Consider the following 19,296-nt stretch of genomic DNA (forward strand, 5'->3'; position numbering starts at 1 on the left):
CAGGGGAGCCGTCGGGCGGAGGAGAGGGGCTCTTGTTCCCTTTGGCAGGGGCGTTGTCACTGCAGAGGCGAGACGAGAGAAAGGCCCGGATGGAGGGAGGCCGCGGCGTCCAGGAAGGAGTGTGCGTGTGACAGGGTGTGTGCACGCGCCAGTGCCCCGGGGACCCGTGTGTCCACGTAGATCCTGGGAAACTGAGGGCGCACGTGTGTCCAGACTCACTGGAAAAACGGGACGCCCACGTGTGCACAAGTGTGTGTCCCCGTGCACCCACGTGTGAAACTGCACGTCCGTGTGCAGGACGGGTGGAAATGAGGCGACACAGGCGTGAGAGCCAGGAACAGGCAGGTGTCCGCAGCAGGGCCTGCCCTGGACACGGTGACAGCCACACCCGGATCTGAGGTCTGCGGGCCCCGGGAGCCGCCGCCAGGGGCCGGCCAGCCTCCCTCAGGCCTCCACCAGGTGCAGGGGCGCCGAGCCCCATGGCAGGAGAAAGCCACGCGCCCTAGAGGCAAAGTGAGTCTCACCCCACGTGTCACGCGACAGCCTCTGCGCTCAGGGCGGCCCCGCTCCTCAGCCTGAGCCCACGGGCCTCCGGGCCAGCTTGCCCGCCGTCCACCCCTCACGCCAGCGCACAGCCAGCCCCGCTCCCCGGGCCCCGAGCCTTTGCTCCCACGGGTCCTCCCGGGGAACCTGGGCAACCGGCAGAGGCAACGGGCAGAGGGGGTGGATCAAGGCGGGGGGGGGTCTTCACAGCGCGGACGAGAGGGTGAGGCCCCCAAGTCGAGTCTCAGTACCAACAAGGACAAACGGCGTGCACGGCCCGCTACTGGGTGCAAAATGAAAATCTATGTTGTACCTGCTGCCTAAAGAAACTCTAGAACGGTGCTGACCGAGACCAGCCACCAGCTACAGGTGGCTGTGTAAATTAAATAAATTAAAAATCCAGCTCCTCAGTCACACTGGCTACATTTCCAGTGTTCACCAGCCACACGAGGCGGGCGGCCGCCGTGTTGGACCGGGCAGGTCTAGAAGGACAGACAGAAACTAGTGACCCCATCACCTGCCCGAGCGTGGCGGGGGGCCAGACAATGGCACAGATGCCTGGGAGATTCGCTGGTTCCTTCTCACCTTTACTGAATGTATTTTATGGGAACGTCTTTGCCTCCTCAAAGAATACACGCACATCCAGGATATGTACACACGCGCGCACACACACACAGAACTCCTACAATCCGCGGAGCTGCAGCAGCCCTCTCCCTGAGCCTCCCGGGCCTCCCTTCTGGCTGCATCCTCCACTCCTGGTCGGGCCACAGCCCAAGAGGCACGTGCTAAGGCGGTCTGCCCGCCCGCCGTTCCCACCGACACCCCTCCGCCCCCCCAACACGCACACCACACACAGGAAGGCGAGTTAGGGGTTAGTGGCGCCCTCGGCAGGGCCAGGCGCATGCACAGGGGCCGGGGTGCTGGCCTCCGAGGCCCCCCCCCCACACAGCACTCACTGCCGGTACCTGTTCTTCTTTCTGCGCAGCCGGGAGAACAGTTTAGTTTTCTTTCTGTGGGGACGGGTGGGACGTGGAGGCCTTCATTTGGGGGAAGAGCAGATGTGGGCCCGGCCTGCTCTCTTCCCTCATCGGCAGGCCCTCTGCTCAGAGGAGGGCTAAGAGTAGAAGCCCTCCTAACTCCCAGAGGCCGGGAAGAGGGCCCAGTCCTGCCCACGGCCCCCGCGGTCCAGTCCTGGGCCCCCGCTGGCCTTCGCGTCCTGCCAGGCACCCTGAGGTGGTGCCCGCAGAGCAAGCACAAGAGGATGCTGCCCTGAAGCAGGACCTGGCGGGCAGCAGGCGGCTCAGACCGGGACAGCGCTGGCCACCCGCCCTGCCGGGGGTCCGGCCACAGGAGCTCTGGGGCCCAAGGAGGACCGGGATCAGCGGGCCGGCGGGGGGCCCTGGGAGAGGTGGCAACCTGGCTGCCCACTTTTCTGCAAAGGAGGCTCCACGGCCCTTCCTCTCCCCTCAGACCAGCCCTTTCCCAAGGCGGCCTGGCCCCCCGCTGCCCGCACTGCCCGGGTGCGCGGCGCCCTCCACCCTCCTCACCCATCCTGGATGCGCCCCCATGACCTCCAGGCCAGGCGGTGACCTGGGAAACACGTTTTTGGCCTCTATTGCCCCCAGGGCACCCTGTGGGCCGCTCCCTCCCTCACACATGCTGTGTTTGCCAGGGAGAAGAGGGACAGGGACATTCACTGAATGGTGACTGCCTTCCTCCTCCTAGGGGGACACCCTAATTACCCCAAGAACCAGACGCAATCCCCCCGCCTTGCAGGCGAGGGGGGCGAGGTGCATTGCCACCCTCCGCACTGTGCTGCGATGCACACAGCGCTCGGACAGAAAGGAAGGGAAATCCCAGACGTGCTGTGGTTTCCCACGGGCCACAGCCGAGGGCCGGGTGTTCCCCCTCCTCCCTGGAGCTCTCCCCTCAGGAAGCAGGGCTCCCCTCTGGGCAGAGGGCAGGAACAAGGGCACCCCCCGCTCCCTGCCACCATCCGGGGCCTTGGATAAGCTTGGGACCAGGCCCCCGCTCTACGAGGAGGCTCCCTTCCCATTGGGCTGAATAATGTAGTCCCCGGGCCCACCTGCAAAGCTGCACAGTCACCCTGACTGCTGCTCCACAGATGGGGAAGCCAGGCCCGGGCAGGGGGGCTGCAGGCTGCCCGGGATAGCTCCTTCCCAGATGGGACACGGCGCGGAGGGGCAGGGGCGCCCTCACCTGCTCCCCTGAGCACAGGGAGGCCGAGCCAGAAAGGACCTCAGCAAAGAGCCCGGCCCCAGACCACAGCTTCCTCAGCCCCCAGCAGCCCTCTGTGGGGGAGGGGGTGCCTCACACACCTGGGCTGGGCCTTGATCGTGAAGGTGTTGCTCCCGTGCTCCTTCTCCAGGCTGACCAGCACATCGTTGAGGTTCTGGTTGAGCTGCAGGAGGGACAGCAAGCCGGTTGGGTGGGGGCCACCAAACAGCCCCCCTCTCCCTAATAACATCCCTGATTCTCTTCCTCCCCACCAGCCCCTCCCCTGTGCCCCTGACCCAACCAGGAGCAAGCTCTTCTCTTCCCATCACTGGGGGCAGGGAACCAGCACACCTGTCCCAGAAAACCCACAGGAAAAAAGGAGGAGGCAGTGGGCTGCCCTGCGAACAGCTACTGTTTCTGGGACCACCTTTTTCTTCTTCCTACTTACAGGCGTTTCCTAAAATGCCCCATAGAGCTTGTACTGTTTTTAATTTTTTTCAATTGTTTTTGCAAATTAACTGTTGATCCTAATTGTTGAAATCACTTGCCGAGATGCTTTCAGGCCACGTTACAACTGCCAGAGGTTTCACCAAAAGCCCGGGCAAGATGAGGGGCTTACCCCATGCAACTCGTGATTCTCTTGACTGAGTATACTTCCCTCTGCTTTAGCCACTAGGAAGCCCAGAGCTGAATTTTCCTCCCACTTTACATAAATGTTTTCTTCCCAAAACACCTCTCTCTCTGTTTTTTAAAATGTTTTTACAAGTTGTCTCAAATCTTTGAAGGGAAGAAGAAAAAGCAGGAAGGAAAGGGAAGGCCTACCAGGCAGGAAACCGTACTGAGGGTGGTCACTCAGGACGGGCCCCAAACTGGCAAAAGCCCTCCTCCTGCCCTGGGCCTGGAATACCCCACAAACACTTCATGCCTCTGGGCCCAGGAGACAAAGTCACGTCCACCCACGGCACAGGGAGGGAGGGAGCTGCCAACGCCAGGTTTCTCCAACTCAGCTTTGCAGCTTAACTGCTAGTTTAATCAAAACGAAGACAACACAACATAGGAATTTAAGCCAATCAGACCCCTTCTTACGCCAGATTCTGTAGATAGAGCAGACTTGTTTCAATGTCTTAAGAAACATGAAAAAACATTTTTTTAATTGGGAAAATTTTAGTAACGTATTTATTATCTGCCTACAAGTTGGAAAACTGCCACCATTTTCTGACACTGAGCTCCCCAGGCCAAGGCGGCCTGAGCGCACGTTTCCAGTTTGAGGGTAGTGGGCTCCACCCAGGCAAGGAGAATACAGCTGGAAGCAGGGAGGGGGCCGGGGCTGGACCCCTGGGGCCCACTCGCAGCCTCCCCAGAGCACCCAGCTGCTCCCACTGGGCCCTGACACTGTTTCTCAGGGGCCCAGAGGGTCCCTCTGTGGTCACCAGCATATGTCCAACCCCAGCAGGGAAGAGGAAGCTCGGCCCACCCATGCCTCTGACCCTGGCCCTTGGCAGGTGGAGCACAGCCCAGGGGCACTACCTTACTCATCTCCTTGTGGAAGTTCTCCTCCAGGCCTGCGATGCTCTGAAATGTGTTGACATAGAAACCCACACGGCTGCAGGGGGGAGGGAAGAAGGGCCAGGTGAACTGCAGGTCAGGGTGGGCAGCCCAGGAGAGCCACCCAGGCTGCTTCGCCTCCACCCTCACCGGACCCAGCCCTGACAGGGCACGGGGCAGGGCAGGCAGAGCGGCCATGCCGACTCAGGAGGGGAGGGCGGCAGAGGCTCAGCCCGCCGCCTCCTGCCCCTCACCTGTTCCACAGGGACGGCAGCTCCTCCTGCAGATCCACATTCATCTCCTCAAACACCTTCTGGGCTTTGATGAGCTCCTCCTCGGCCTGGGGGGCGGGACGGGTCATTCCCCTCTGCCAGGCCTCTGTCCCAGCCCTCCCAGGCTAGGCCAGGCCCACCCCAAGACCCGCCCCCGCACCCCCCCGCTTCCAGTGCACGGGACCAGGGCTCGGGCAAGATGGAGGTTGAAGTGGATGTGGACGCCCGGGCAGACCTCCCCATGCAGCCCCTCGGGCCCCTGCAGCCAGGCCCGTCGGGGGCATTCGGGCAGGGGTGGGCAGATCAGCCATGGCCAAAGGGAGACACCGCCCCCCCCCCCCAGCATCTGGTCCAGGTGCGCCAGGAAGGAGGTGAGAGAGGAGCCCAAGAAGACATGAGACAATGGACAAAGGGGGCTGGGGCACAGGAAGGGGCAGAGGCCCCAGACCCAGCCAGGTGGGACCCTGGTCTCTTTCAGGGGAACCTCTCCCAGGCGAGGAGTCCGCATGCCGCCCAGCTCTCTGGCCCTAGCCCGTGCCGGCCCCTCTGACTACTCCTTCCCTCCTCTCCCAGGTCTGCCCCTACTCAGCCTCAACCACCAGCCTGACTTGGCCTCCCTGGGAGAGTCTTTCCTACCCTCTCCCGACCCCTCTCTCCTCTGTGACCCTCCCCCACCAGACTGAGGCCAGAGGCAGCAGCTCGGGCTCATCCACGAGAGGCAGGGGAGAGGCAGGGGAGGAGGGAGCCGGGCTGCTGGGCAGGGGGCCTGCACCCACTCCCAAGGCCTGGGGACCGGGCGCCGGCCGGGCGCGCTCCAGGCCTGCCCACACCCACCAGGCGGTGGCGCTAAGACCCCATCACAGAGCCCAAGAAAGGAGCTTGGCGAGGGCCGAGCCGAGGGTAGGGGTGAGTCACAGACCCCGGCCCCAGAAAGGGCTCGGCTAGCATAGCACATTCTGGAGGGCGCTGCAGGAAACAGTGACTCAGGAGGGGGTGACTTGGATTCAGGCTCTGAGTCACAGCCCAGGAACGAACGTGGAGGCCCGGCCCAGGAGAAAACTCCCCTGCGGCAGCCTCACGTTCGCAGGCCAACTGGCCGGAACCACCGCCAGAGTGCCACAGAGCTCACCCAAGCTGCCCCATCCAGCTTCGGGCACCAGCAGCAGCCCGAGTCAGGGCCTACCCCCCGCTGTGCCCGGGCCGAGCCGTGGTGAATTTGGAGGGAAGAAGGGCCACCTGGCTCCTGCCCACATGACCTTCAGGTTGCTGGAACTTGCTAGAGTGAGCAAGAACGCCTCACCTCACTTTTTACATCTCATTTAAAAATTAAAGGGAGTCCACAGAATACTAATAAAAACAAATATTATCCGACAAAAAATTAAAGGGAGAATAGCAAATAAGAGAAATGTCTCTGAGCATGCATGCCTCGGGCCACTCCTGGAATGGGTCAGATCTGCGGTGCCCTCCAGGCCATGGGTCACATCACCCCTGCCCAAGTCCTCTGAGAACCTCAGTGCCTGACGGGGGGCTACCACCCACACTTCCAGCCTCCAGCACCTCGCACTGTCACGTGGGCCTCCCACCCAAGTACCCACAGGCCAGCTCGAGTCCCACATCCTCCAGGAAGGACCACCTTGACCGCTCCGGCTCCTGCAGCCACAGACACCACCGCTCTGGGCCCCACGATGCTCGTCCTAACTCCCCAAGTGGACAAGCATAGCCAAGACGGTGGCGGACAGCACGGCAGCTCGTAGCTGCGCACCAAGCGCTGTTCACACACCCAGCGACGCTGCAAAGGACAGGGTGGCTCCGTTTTAGAGTTCCTAGAAGTCAGGGCCTGTGTCTTTTATTCCCTTTGAGTCACGTTCCTCATATCCTGGCTCTTTCAGAAACACTAGGGGTGGCAGGAGGTGGGGGGAGAGCTGTCCACTGTTGGGGAGGCCCTGCAGCCCTGGCGGCTCCACCACACGCCGGCGGACGTGGAGAGCAGTGGGAAAGCTCGCCATGCAGCAGGGCCCCGGGGCGCTGCAGGCAGGTTTAGGGGAGGCCCCCCGCACACACGGAGAGCAGCTCGGAACCAGCCCAGGGGACATCCGGAGCTGGCCAGCTCAGGAGAGCACAGCCTCAGGAGGTGGCACGGTCTCCCCAAAGTCAAGTCAGCCAGCAGGGCAGCCCCGGGACCCCAAGTGCCCCAGCTCACTGCCAGCCAAAGGCCTGAAGGCTCCCCAGCCTCCAGCCAGGCGTGAGGCAGGGTGGGACAGAAGGAGGAGAGGCTCAAATGAAAACTGGATCCAAATGGGAATGTCAATTTGGCCAAAAGGCGAAACATCTGCAATCCAACATGCGAAGATGAGATCCCGTGCCTTGGCCTCCCCCGGCGATCCTCCAGGGCGGGGGCCTGGGGGCCCTCCAGCAGGATCCCCAAACACACCCAGCCCGGGAGCCCCAAAGCGGCCACGGTCACCACCCCAGGCCCCACAGTCTCCCAGGAGCTTCTCCCACAGGACAAAAATGTTCACCTGGCAACCGTGCCAAACCCGTCTCAGGGAAAATTATGCAGAAATCCTGGCTCTGGGTGAGTGACCCCATTCCCCCTCCAGCCAGAAGTCCTGAACTCTACAGGCAGGACAGGCCACTCCAGCCCCTCAGCCCTCCTCCACCTCCTGCAGCAGGGGAGGACACAGGCCTGTCCAAGACTCCCCCGGCCATTTCCCACAGACCCTGGAGAAGTGAGGCTGTCAACAGCTCAGTGCCTCCAAAGTCGGCCCACAGCTTTGGCCTAAAAGACATCAGGCAGCAGGTAGCCACAAGCCCACACGGAGCCCAGAGTTCTCCATATCACAGGCATTCAATACGTGTGGGTTGAAGGTGAGGAAATCAGAAGGTGGCCCAGAAAAAAAAGGGGGCAGCTGCCCAGAGCGAAACCCCACCTCCTGGGTGGGGCCTCTGTCGCCTGCCCCCACCCCAGGACCACGAAGGGGTGCTACAGCCTGGTCAGTTTCACCAGACTGAGAACCACGAGGCCACCTCTCCCAGGGCACTGCACTGTGCTCACCCGGGACCCGGCCCATTCCGAGGTATTGTCAGGATAGTAGTTATCACTCACGACTTTCGTACAAAGAGCCTCCTCCAGGAAGCCCTCAGGGACCACTGTGGTGTGGACTGCTTGCCCTCCATGAAATTCCCAAAAAGCCGATCCTCTCGGCCCCAGGTCTCAGCATCCCAGCCAGACTGAAGGGCCTTCCCAGCGTCCCCTCCAGGGGCACCATGGGGCCGACAGGCACACTTACAAGGGTCACCATGACTCTGGCCAGCTGTGGCAGGACCACCCACATGGAGCCCCGGGCCAGGGAGCCAGGATAATGACCCAGGGCTTGAGTCGGGTGAGCCCCAACTCAGGCACTAAGCAGCTCTGAGACCTTGGGCAGGAGATTCTGCCTCTCTGGGCAGGTTTGTCTCCTCTGTAAATTCAGGGCAACCTCATAGTTCTTACGAAGCTTGAAGGACAATGCATTAAAGACACCACATCCCTCCCCGCAAGAGCCCTCACAGAGAACAAAGGTTCCGAGGCTTTCCCGGGCTCCTGGAGGCTAGGATTTCAGAGTCGGTCCCAGGACGGCCAGAGCCCCAGGCAGCACGCAACAGAGGTGGGCCCATCCCAAGTCAACCACAGCCCCCAGCCTCTATCCGCTTCCTGCATTGGACCTCAGATCTCAGGAGCTGGAGCTCTCGCAGCAGAGACATAATGAAAACAGCCCTGCCTCCCAACCCGGGAGGAGCCCTCCCCCGCCCCCGTCCCTCCCCCCCAGGGCGTCTGGGCAGATGGGGGCCCAGCACCACCCAGCACCAAGGACAGGACGACAAACCAGAAGGCGCCAGCACGTGCAAGGTTAGAAGCCAGTGTCACCTGATTTCGGAGCAGGTTAGTTTGAGCTACGAGATGAGCCTGTAGTTTGCCTTGGCACCACTGGGGGGCGGCTTTCTCAAGCAGCGAGACAGGCTGGGGGTGGGGAGGGGAGGGGAGGTCAAGGTCAAGGCCAAGGAGCGTAGAGAAACAGGAGGGAGGTGGGGAGAAAGAAACAGACACAGACATTAAACACCACATCCAAACAGTCTCCAGTGCAGTGACAGACACCTGCCACCCTCCAGAGGGCCGGCCCCCCAGAGCAGGTAAAGGCCCCGAGGCTGAGAATTAAGGGGTGCCCCGAGCGGGGCGGAGAAGGGGGTGAACTCCAACTGCAGAGCAAAATGTGAGAATCGTTAGCAGGGGCAGAGGGGCTCAGCAAGCGCGGTCCTGCCCCGGGCTGGGCGGGGGGCTCCGCCCGCAGACCCTCACCTGGAGAGTGTGTGTGCAACCTCCTCCCCACCCCCGCCCGGCTTGTTCCAGCTGCGGCAGGGTCGCTTGGGATCCGGTGAAGGATTTCCAGCCAGAGTACGCCAGGCCTGGAGGGGCCGGGCCAGTGAAACCCAAGCCAGGCCTGTTCTCATCCTGGAAAGCAGCCTCAGAGCAGGCGGAGGGGCCAGGGGACGGGGCGGCACTACAGGATGGGCCAGGAGGGGGGGCCTCACCCGGGGGCCCGCAAGAGCCTCTCACTCAGGCCCCGGGCCCAGCGCCGTCCCCACCCCAGCTCTTCGGCCAGGCCGACCGGGACTAGTCCCCGGCCGTGAAGCCATCTGGCCAGGGGGCTGAGGATGCCCGCAGGCCAGGCCGCAGTGACAAACAAGCCTGCCAAGGGTGCGGTGAACGCGGCACATGAAGAAGGCTCCCCGGGGGGACTTGGGACCCCTGAGGCCCTCTGCCACTCCCTGAAGACCCCGGCAGCAGCCGACACCCCCAGCCTTACCTTAGCAATTTTGGCTTCATCCTTCTTTTTGGCAGTTTGGAGGGACTCGTAATGGTGCCGGGCACTGTCGTAGTCCACCAGCTTCCGCCCACGCTTGGCGATGCGTGACTGGGGGACAGAAGGACGAGGGGGCTGAACAGGGCCTGGCGCCCACGCTGAGACGCTGAACCGGGGAAGCTGGGTCACGGGCGTGGTGACCTAGATGCACCCGGAGGGCTCAGGGCAGCCGATTCCAGGCTCAAGTCCATCTAACACGAGCCTGAGACTGTCTCTTGGACATTTCTGGTGGCGAAGAGCTCAGACTCTTAGAATCTTTTGTCAGTTCCTGCCAGCCGCGTCCGATGAGCCTCCTCCCTCGGCCCTCAGCTCCTTAAAGAGGCCTCCTGGGCCTCGGGCTTCTCTCCCCCTGGGCCACCACCGCCTGCCTCCCCTCCTACTCTCCCCGTAAGGCACCTTCGGGAGCCTGGGGCATCTGCACCGGGGGGCCGGGGGGGCCGAGGGGGCCAGCGTGGAGCGGGACCCCCGCACCCAACCACCCAGGGGATCGGGTCCAGCACTACGGTCACCACCTGAGCTCCAGACAACTCTGTTTGCATGTCCGGAGCACCTAGGGTCCCAGTCACCTCGGCGGAGACCCTGGCACACTGACGGGTCCTAACCCACCCGGGCCCAGCAGAGGCAGCTGGCTTTTTGAACACGCGAAGTCGCACAAATACACCCAGGTAAGAGGCGACACGCACAACTGTACACACCTTCCCTTCCAAGCACACAGAGCCTAACGCAGGGCACACATACCCAGGCCTTCCATCCCCTTAATACACCTCGTCAACCCTACAGGCGCTCCACAGGGACACGGCCACACACTTACATGCCCCATGAGGTCTCTTTCCATAGTCTGGAGACCCAAAGGTACAGGGCTTCCAGCTCAGAAAGGCCCAGGTCTGGGGGCTGGCCGGCTGGTCTCGGATGGAGCAGCCCTGGAGGATGAATTGCCAGGCGAGGGGGGAGGCCTGCCTTCGGCCCGGGGCCGCCCTCTCCCTGGCCCCGGCACCCCCGGCCCTCTCTCCCTCTCCAGCTCCCCGACACAGGCTGCCAGGCCGCAGCAGGGTGGACAGACCAAGCGCCTCTCACCTTGATGTCAGGGAACTGGCCCAGGTACGTGTCCATGGTCAGCAGCGCCTGGTCCACCAGCTTCTGGTGGTAATCCACCCAGAGCAGGTCATTGTTCTGCAGGAGGCGAGAGCACAGCAGTGTGCACCAGGGAGGCTGGTCCACAGCCGGCCCGGCTCTCACCTCCCAGGGACCCGGGGTCCACCTCAGCCCCATCGCTTCACGGCTGCGAGGCTCCTCAGAACCTCAGCCTCCTCATCTATAAAATGGAGTCACACCTCCTGCCTTTTCAAAAGGCAGGATCAGATAAGCCCAGGGCTGGTGGGGGGCCAGGGAGGGAGGCTTCCTGAGCCAGGAGACACAACACAGGGAGGAGAGGTGCCTCAGGACCTCATCAGGAAACCCATCTCAGCGCGAGGGCTGTCAGAGGAGAAAAGGGACCCTCAGAGAGGGAGGTGGACTCGTCCACGAGCACGCAGCACGTGAGGACCAGAGGGCCGGTCCCAGAGGGCGCAGCAGGGTGCGACGGGCGGCCAGCTGAGGTCAGAAGGGCCCTTGCGGAAGGGCCAAGGCCACCGGTCCCACACTCACCTCAGCAATCTTGCTCGCTTCATCTCTGCCAGGCCAGTCAGGCTCGTACACCTCCTGCAGACACTCGTTCAGCTTCTTGGAGGCCTCATGCATGGCTGTGGGGCAGAAGGGCCATGCTGCAGCCAGGGCCATGGGGACCCCTGATTGGGGGGTGGGGGGGGTTACCCTTGCCCCACCCCTAAAGTCCCAGGAGGTAGGTGGACATCCCTGGCAGCCCTGCTGCCCCTTCCCAGCTCTGCGCCCATCAGCTCCACATGGGGAGGGCCCCCTCCCTGCGTCCCAGGAAGCCCGCCCATCCAGGCCAGGTGTGCCCCTTACCTTTGACCGAGGCCAGGTAGGTCCGGAGATCCTTCTGCAGCCGGGTGCCCTCGGTCTGCAAAGAGCCAGACGAGAAGAAGGTGAGGGCCTGGGGCACAGCCCACACCTGCCCTCTGCCTCCTGCACCTCATGGACACCTGCCACGGATGGGCTGTCCATGGCAAGGCACTGGGGGCCTACAGGATACCAGACAGGAAAACGCCCCACGCCGGGGCATGGCAGCTATCACCTCTCTGGCCACTGACACACACTGAGCTCCCTCTCGGGAGCCCTGTGCCCGAAGGAACATTCACCCAAGGATGTCAGCACCTTCTCTCTCAGACACTATTCTCAGCCCTGTAAAGAAGGCAAGAAGACAGAGACCCCTCCACCCTGGACGAGACACTGGAGCACGGCCGAAGGACACACACACGCACAGCCCAGGTGTAGGATGGGACCAGCGTGTGGCAGGCCTGCCCTCGGGTAACCATGAACCAGGCGACCAACAAGCCCAGGAACACGACTGGGGGTACAGGAACCACCCAGCACCTTGTCCTGAAAGCTTAGGTGGTTGGTGCCTGAGGCCAGCGGATATCCACTGCATCCCACCAGGGTCAGGAGGGTTCTGATGGGGAGAGGAGAGGTCCGGAAGGGGAGGCCTTTGGAAGGAGCGCAGAGAGGTATGGGGGTCATATCCAGGCCTCTCAGGACACTGGCCCAGCTGAGAGGGAAGATGTAGGAGGAAAGGGTGATGAGGGAGAATGGGCCAGGGAGTGAAGCCCCCTGAGCTGGGAGGGAAGCTCCCGGGGCTTCCTGGAACAGCAGGCAGGGCCAGCAGACAGGGTGGAACCACAGGCACAGCCTCAACGCCCTTTGGCCATCAGCACCACAGAAGGCAGGAGCAGGAAAGCTGAGCTCCAGGACAAAGGAGGGGTGAGCAGGCTGAGGCCAGCGGGGAAAGTCTGAGACCACCGCCAGGGAGATGCTGAAGTTTTCAGAAGCCGTGTGGAAAGCAGGAGAAAGCACACATAGGCTCTGGGGCCATGAAGACCCGGCTCTGTCCCTTACCAGACACGTAGCCTCTCTGAGCCTCGGTCTCCTTGCCTGTCAACTGGGTCGAATGACCCCAGCCTGGGAGACCACAAGCAAATGTGCGTGGAGTGCCTGCAGGGGCGCCTGGCACATCACAGGCCTTCAGGGAAATGGCTTAAGTGAGCTGGGCCGGGCCCGAGGTCGTGAAGGCCAGCCTCAGGAAGTGGGCTGTACACTGAGGACAACGATGGGGGACCTAGGGGGACACAGGAGACCGGGGCCTCTGGAGGGCCGTGAACGGCAGAGCGTGAGGCTGACCTCCTGGGCTCTCCCTTCCCTGACACCAGCCTACGCCTCAGTGACACCTTGTTTTGAAGTCCCTCCCCCTGGTGGAGGGTTAGATAGATGACAGCATCGAGCCACAGTCCCAGGAGACCTGAGCCCCTACGGCGCTCCAGCCGGCCAGCCTGGAGCTCCCGCAGCAGACGGAAGGTCGTGGTCCACCCCTGCAGGTCAAGGCTCCAGCCGAGGGCAGGCAGGGACCCAGCCCCCCTGCACAGGCACACCCCCCAGCACCCTCAAACCTCTCCTGTCCCCCTGCAAACAGGCCCCCCTCTTTACAGCCAGAGCCCTTTCCTCCTGCCCTGGTGTGCTCAGAGCTCCGGGCAGCAGCTCCTCACTGGGGACGGCACTTTCCACACTCCAGCTCTCAACACCAGTTTCCACCTAACGAAGAGGAAACTGAGAGGTTGCATGACTTGCCCAGGGTCACACAGGCACTGGGAGAGCCGGCGAGAACCTCCAAGACCTGGCCACTCAGGCCCCAGTTTGCTGAATGGGTCACGAAGGGGCCGGAACAGGAAGCTGCCTATTCGTTATGACGAATGCCTCCATGCGACAGCAGAGACACTGTGCAAGGAGGGTTTCAGCACCATCACATTTAAAAAAAGGAAACCCTCTCCAAAACTCCTTCAGTGGAGTTTTGGAGTATAAAACCCTGGCCACATATAATTCTTAGGAACAACCGAGTTTGAGGTGTGCTGATTAAAGATTAAAGTACGAAACCAAAGGCCAATCCACAAGCATTCAAACCTCTCTGGAATTCCCTCAGGGATCGCAAGTGGACCCCATGGGACTGGGGAACGAGGAAGGGTCCACCCCATTCCTGATGCAGCCTTGATGCAGCCTCCCCAGTCTTCACAACTCAGTGCTTTGGTGGTAGAGATGAAGATTTAAGTATGTTTGTGATGTGATGTTATCGTGTTCATCTGATGTCACAGAATCTTCCAGACCCAGCTCAGCCTCCATCATCTCGCTCCCCTCCCCACAGTCCCCCAGCGTCTGTCTCCAATGCATCCTGAGAAAGGGGTCGCCCGTGGGGTGGGTTGCCACGCTCGCCCAGGCTTCAGGCCCAGACTTCAGGCCGTACCAGGGCCCCTTGTGCTTCCCAAACAAGGCCACGCTGTGAGCAGGCACGCTGGGTACAGATGTGCAAGGCCCGCCCTGTGCCAACTGCAGCTGGTCCCAGGGTCGACGCCCCCCACCCCGGGGCCCCCAGCCAGCTGCCTCCTCAGGCGGCCGCCCAAGCCAGCTCCCCTCCACACTGGCTCTGAGAAACAACTCTCCGGAGGCTCCTGGGCTCTAACAAACGCCTTGCAGAGCAGCTGGGGGAAGGATAAAGTTCTGGAGCCACTGCCCCTCAGCCTGCTCTCCTGGCTCCGGACTTGGGAGTCTTGGAAGGGCACCACAGCCTGGGACCAAAGGCAGGTGCGGCTCCATGGGGAGGCCAGCAGGCAGCCCATGTTCCCCCGAACCTCCCTCCAAAGGCTATCCCTGCCTCCCTGACATCAGCCCCCATCTTCCCAGGGAATCCAGGGGGCAGGGAAGTCCTCCCCTGCATGGACCTCTCTGGCTCCAGCTGACTCTTGCCCCTCTGCAATCAATGCCAGAGGATCTTCAAACGACAGATAGCCAGCGATGCCCCCTTGGAGCAGAGCCCCGGGTGGATCCTGGGGGATGAGAAGGAATCAGACTTGCCCCACCTCAGTGACAGATAAACAGCAACGATGATCCCTGGGGTGCAAGGTCCAGGTGGCTCCTAGGAGGAAGAGCTTGGGCCACCCGGAGGACCCAGGATGGCTTCCGGGAGGGCCTGAGCTGGGTTTGAAGCACTCAGGTAGGCGGGAGCGTGAGTGGGCCCTCCAGGGTTTCACAGTGCAGGGACGGGGCGCAGGGGCAGAGATGCCGCAACTAACACTGAGCAGACCCAGAGGAGCTATGTAAACTGGGTCCTCATGAGAGCAGGTGGCAGCAAGGTGACCGACACCCTCTCCTAGGACCCACCCCCCTAGGAAGGGGTGGGAGATTCACTTCCTTGAAGCCCAAACTCCCTGCCATCCTGAACTCAACTAGGGCTGGCCCTAGTTGGAACACCTGCTGTTCCCAGATAAAGAGCAGGGCGCCCTGTGCTCAAGCTTCACCTGGCCTTTCCCAAGCCCCCCCACCCTGCCAAGCCCTGCAGCTCCCTGAATTCATTCCCCTGAGAATAGTGACCCTCACACCTTTGTAAATCCTGAACCCCACCCCCAGGTCCTAGTCATCTCCACACACCAATCAAATCCAGAACTGCCCAGCTGCCCTAACTCCTAAGGGAGGGTTACCCCAAGCCTCAAACGAGACCTTAAATTTGCCCACCCTGCTTCCACCCTTGGCCCCTGAGAAGCCGACCACCCCACCCAGCCTGAGGGCAGAGCACCAGCTCAAATGACCGCCCATGTCCATAGCCAGAGAGCCACCAGCACTGGTTATCTTTAGCCCTGGCCTCACTCCCCAGCCCCTCTGGGCAAAGATCAGTGAGTGACTCCTTGCCCAGAGCCAGGGACCCAGAGCGGACTTCAGAGTTCTTGTTCAAAACTCTATTTTGAAAGTGAGAAATCTGAGGCCCAAGGGGCAAGGGCTCACACAGAGCCACACAGCCAGTAGATGTCTCTGTTCTGGGCCTTGAAACATTCCTGGCCTGGGGGACAAGCAGCCATGGGGGCTCCCAACCCTGCTCTGGGGAAACCCTCAGTTCAGCTTCTCTGGCAGGTGAGGGTAGACTTGGTCCTGGGCCCTTTCCCAGCTGGCACCCCGGCCCTCTCCCAGCAGTCTCCCCAGCCCTCTCCCAGCTGTTCTCCTTCCTTCTCCCAGCCTGCTCCCAGCTCTTTCCCAGCATGCACTCCTACCCTCTTTCAGCTGCTCCCCTGCCCTCTCCCAGCTGCTCCCCTGCCCTCTCCCAGCATGCACCCCTGCCCTCTCCCAGCATGCTCTCTGGCCCTCTCCCAGCATGCTCTTCGGCCCTCTCCCAGCTGCTCCCAGCCCCTGGCCAGTGGGCTGTCAGAGTTTTCCAAAGGAGGCCCCTTCCCCCAGAGGTTCCATTCCAGCCGCAGAGGCTTTGGTGGGTACCTTCTGTGCTTTCTGAGGCGTCAGATGTGGACAAGGAGCAGGAAGAGGCCTGGGCCCTCCCAGCCCCCAGTCTAGGCCCACCTGGCCCCTTTCCTAGCAGAGCTTAGACCCTGACCTCACTCCCCACAGCCACGCCCATTCCTGTGGCCTCCTCTGGCCCCCATCTTTCCCAGCATGCACTCCTACCCTCTTTCAGCTGCTCCCCTGCCCTCTCCCAGCTGCTCCCCTGCCCTCTCCCAGCATGCACCCCTGCCCTCTCCCAGCAGGCTGCCCAACCCTCTCCCAGCTGCACCCCTGCCCTCTCCCAGCTGGCACCCCAGCCCTCTCCCAGCATGTTCTTTGGCCCTCTCCCACCTGCTCCCCTGCCCTCTCCCAGCACGCTCCCGGCCCTCTCCCAGCATGCTCTTTGGCCCTCTCCCAGCTGCTCCCCTGCCCTCTCCCAGCATGCACCCCTGCCCTCTCCCAGCATGCTCTCTGGCCCTCTCCCAGCATGCTCTTCGGCCCTCTCCCAGCTGCTCCCAGCCCCTGGCCAGTGGGCTGTCAGAGTTTTCCAAAGGAGGCCCCTTCCCCCAGAGGTTCCATTCCAGCCGCAGAGGCTTTGGTGGGTACCTTCTGTGCTTTCTGAGGCGTCAGATGTGGACAAGGAGCAGGAAGAGGCCTGGGCCCTCCCAGCCCCCAGTCTAGGCCCACCTGGCCCCTTTCCTAGCAGAGCTTAGACCCTGACCTCACTCCCCACAGCCACGCCCATTCCTGTGGCCTCCTCTGGCCCCCATCCTCATCTGTCACTCACTGGGGCTGGTCTGCTGAAGACACAGAGCCATGGCCCAGCTCTCTCTCCCTGCTTCCTTGGCCCTGCCCAGTGAGGGGACACTTGCCAGGGTCATTTCATTCCCCTCTTCTACTACACTCAGACACAGCCACCAAAGCAGCTTATTCTAGACTTAGCAGACCTGAGTGGGGAAGGTCTCAGGTACAACCCAGTCAGGGTATTTAGAGCCCTTTGGTCAGGAAGTCCTCCCTTGGATCTAACCACTCTCCCCAGGCTGCCAACATAATTAAGGCCCTCCTGTCACCGGCCCCTGGCCTGTAAAAGGAATTGCTAAGGATGCCCTTCAAGTCCCTTGCAGTTTTTGGAATCAGACAAGTATGGGTCTGAATCCACTCCCAAAGCTGGATGGCCTTGGGCAAATCACCCAACTTCTCTGAGCCTCAACTGCTTCATCTGTGAAAGGGGCATAGTGACACCAGCTGCCTTACATGCTTGTTACAGGCACCCACCAGCCATCTACAAATGGCCAGGCCTGGAGCTTGCCACTCAGCCAGGCACGGTCGACACTCAGCCGGTGCCCAAATCAAAGCCAGTCTGCTCTGCTCCCGCATTAAACCCTGCAGATACCACTCTCCTCAAAAGAGGCTTCTAGAGATCCCACTTGCTTTGACATTCAAGGTTGCCCAGAGCCTGGGCACAATCTAATGCCAGCTCCCACCCCAAGCTTAAGTGTTACCAAAGACCTAAGGTACACCCCTGCCCCTCCTTCCTCTCCCCCACGGTCCACACCCAGTGCCGATGTTCCCTCTTCCAAGAAGTCTTCCATGACCTCGCCACAGTCCACACTGATCCCCTTCTCAAGTTCCCCTAGCCCACAAATTCAGCTCTTGACATTTTCCACCTGGCAGCCACAGTTCCATTTTCACAAGCTCCCTAAGGCCAAGGGCCAGCCACACTCACCAGCTGCTTGTTGAAATTCTGGACACACTGTTCAAACTGCTCATCCTTTGTCTCATCCGCCTTCCCCAGTTTCTGGAGGACCTGCCAAGGCAGAGGGAGGAAGAGAGTGTGTCACTCTGAGAAGGGACGTAGCCAAGAGGGCCCTGTCACCAACACCGCAGACCCGTCCCCACCCCAGCCAGGGTCTGGTCTGGGAAGCCATGGCCAATATCACCCAGCCCAGGGCACCAGGACCATCAGAGGTCTTGTGGCTGCTGTGACCCCCAAAGGCAGGTCTGAGACCCTCTTCATCCTCCACACAGGGCTCACCCATCACTCAAGAGGAGGAACTCAGGACAGACTTGCTGTAGTAACCGAAACAGGAGTATGAGGGGTCAGGCGCCCCTCCTAGCTGACCTTACACTGCACCCCTGTGTGCTCCACCCCCACCCTGGCAGTATGAGGGGGCGAGTAGGGGCAGCCCCACCTCCCCACATGACTCCTTTTCCTAGGCCCAAGGCTCATAAATACCAGAGGGAGGGGCAGGGAAGTGACCACCCCAGGACCAGGAGGGCAGGGAGGGCTGGCTGGGCATCAGGCTCTTGCGGTCCCTAGCAGTCAGCTCCCAATCTGACCAGAGTTTCAGCTGTGACCCATTCTAGCCCATATCTAGATTCCCTCCCACCCCTGGCACTCACACTGGCACACGTGCACTCACACACACAGGCACACAAGGGCACACACACGTGGGCTCACAGCCACACACTCTACTCCCCAAATCCCCGAGGCAGACTCTCCCCTCTGTGAGTCACAGCTGTCCCTTCTCGGCTGTGTCAGCAGAGAGGACATTGAGGACACAGATGGGGAGATGGGTGGGTAAAGGCAGAGAGAGAGAGAGAGAGAGAGAGAGAGAGAGAGACCCAAGGCCGGGAGAAGGGGAAAGATCTAGAAAGATAGGGAGCTGGACCAGGAGCCTGAGAGGAAGCCCTGGCCAGAAGGACTGGCCCACCAGGTTCCCCCAGACTCCCCTCCCCCAGCTCCTGTCCCTCCAATCCCAGAGTTCTCTATGGGCAGAGAGAGGGAGAGAGAGAAATTAAAGAAGCAAGGAAGGGTGAGGGCAATGCGAAGACAGCAGAGAAAAACATGAGATGGGGGTACAGAAAGGGGATACTGAGGGAGACAGGAGGTGGGGTGTGCAGGGGGAGAGGGAGGCAAAGACTCCCCTCCACAGGCCTGGGTGGGCAAGCCAAAGGGACAACACTGAGAGGGTGGTCGGCAGACACGGCGGCCAAAACCCAACAAGAATAACAAGTAAGCGGGTGGTAGTGGGTGAGGGCGGCAGGAGGAGGAGACAAACAGGTGGGCCCCTGGCAGGGATGAGTACCCGATGGGGCTGGAACGCCAGGCCAGAGTCCTGACCGAGGGATGCCCCGTCCCAGAACACAGCCTGGACCCTTCCCACCCCTGACTGACCCTAGGATGGCCTGTGCTGCCCCGCTCCCCTCCCCCAGCTGCCCAAGAGCCAGGGCGAGGCCAGTCAGCTCTCAGACCCTCTCTCTCATCATGTAATGCATTCGGCCATCTCTTGCCAAACGCCCGCTCTGTGCCCAGCCCCGTCCACCTCTGCTGGGGCAGCAAATCATTCAGACGTGTGTCCAGTCCCAAGAGAGAG

At 61.6% G+C, this 19,296-nt stretch overlaps 1 protein-coding gene across 1 annotated transcript in view; it reads right to left on the reverse strand.

Moving 5' to 3' along the window:
* Positions 1-4: 4 nt before the first annotated feature.
* LOC102982526 (myc box-dependent-interacting protein 1) overlaps positions 5-19,296 on the reverse strand; it is a gene marked incomplete at its 3' end in the record, with an annotated part of 46,930 nt that continues 27,638 nt past the window's right edge. The window contains exons 2-11 of the mRNA XM_028485753.2: positions 17,646-17,726; positions 11,462-11,516; positions 11,144-11,238; positions 10,574-10,669; positions 9,443-9,550; positions 4,581-4,666; positions 4,309-4,384; positions 2,883-2,965; positions 1,509-1,553; positions 5-59 (exon numbers count right to left, since the gene is read on the reverse strand). Of these exons, the coding sequence (XP_028341554.1) occupies positions 5-59; positions 1,509-1,553; positions 2,883-2,965; positions 4,309-4,384; positions 4,581-4,666; positions 9,443-9,550; positions 10,574-10,669; positions 11,144-11,238; positions 11,462-11,516; positions 17,646-17,726 (780 nt within the window). The remainder of the gene's footprint in view (positions 60-1,508; positions 1,554-2,882; positions 2,966-4,308; positions 4,385-4,580; positions 4,667-9,442; positions 9,551-10,573; positions 10,670-11,143; positions 11,239-11,461; positions 11,517-17,645; positions 17,727-19,296) is intronic.

The sequence above is a fragment of the Physeter macrocephalus genome, unplaced genomic scaffold (assembly GCF_002837175.3).
Source record: "Physeter macrocephalus isolate SW-GA unplaced genomic scaffold, ASM283717v5 random_634, whole genome shotgun sequence".
NCBI lineage: Eukaryota > Metazoa > Chordata > Mammalia > Artiodactyla > Physeteridae > Physeter > Physeter macrocephalus.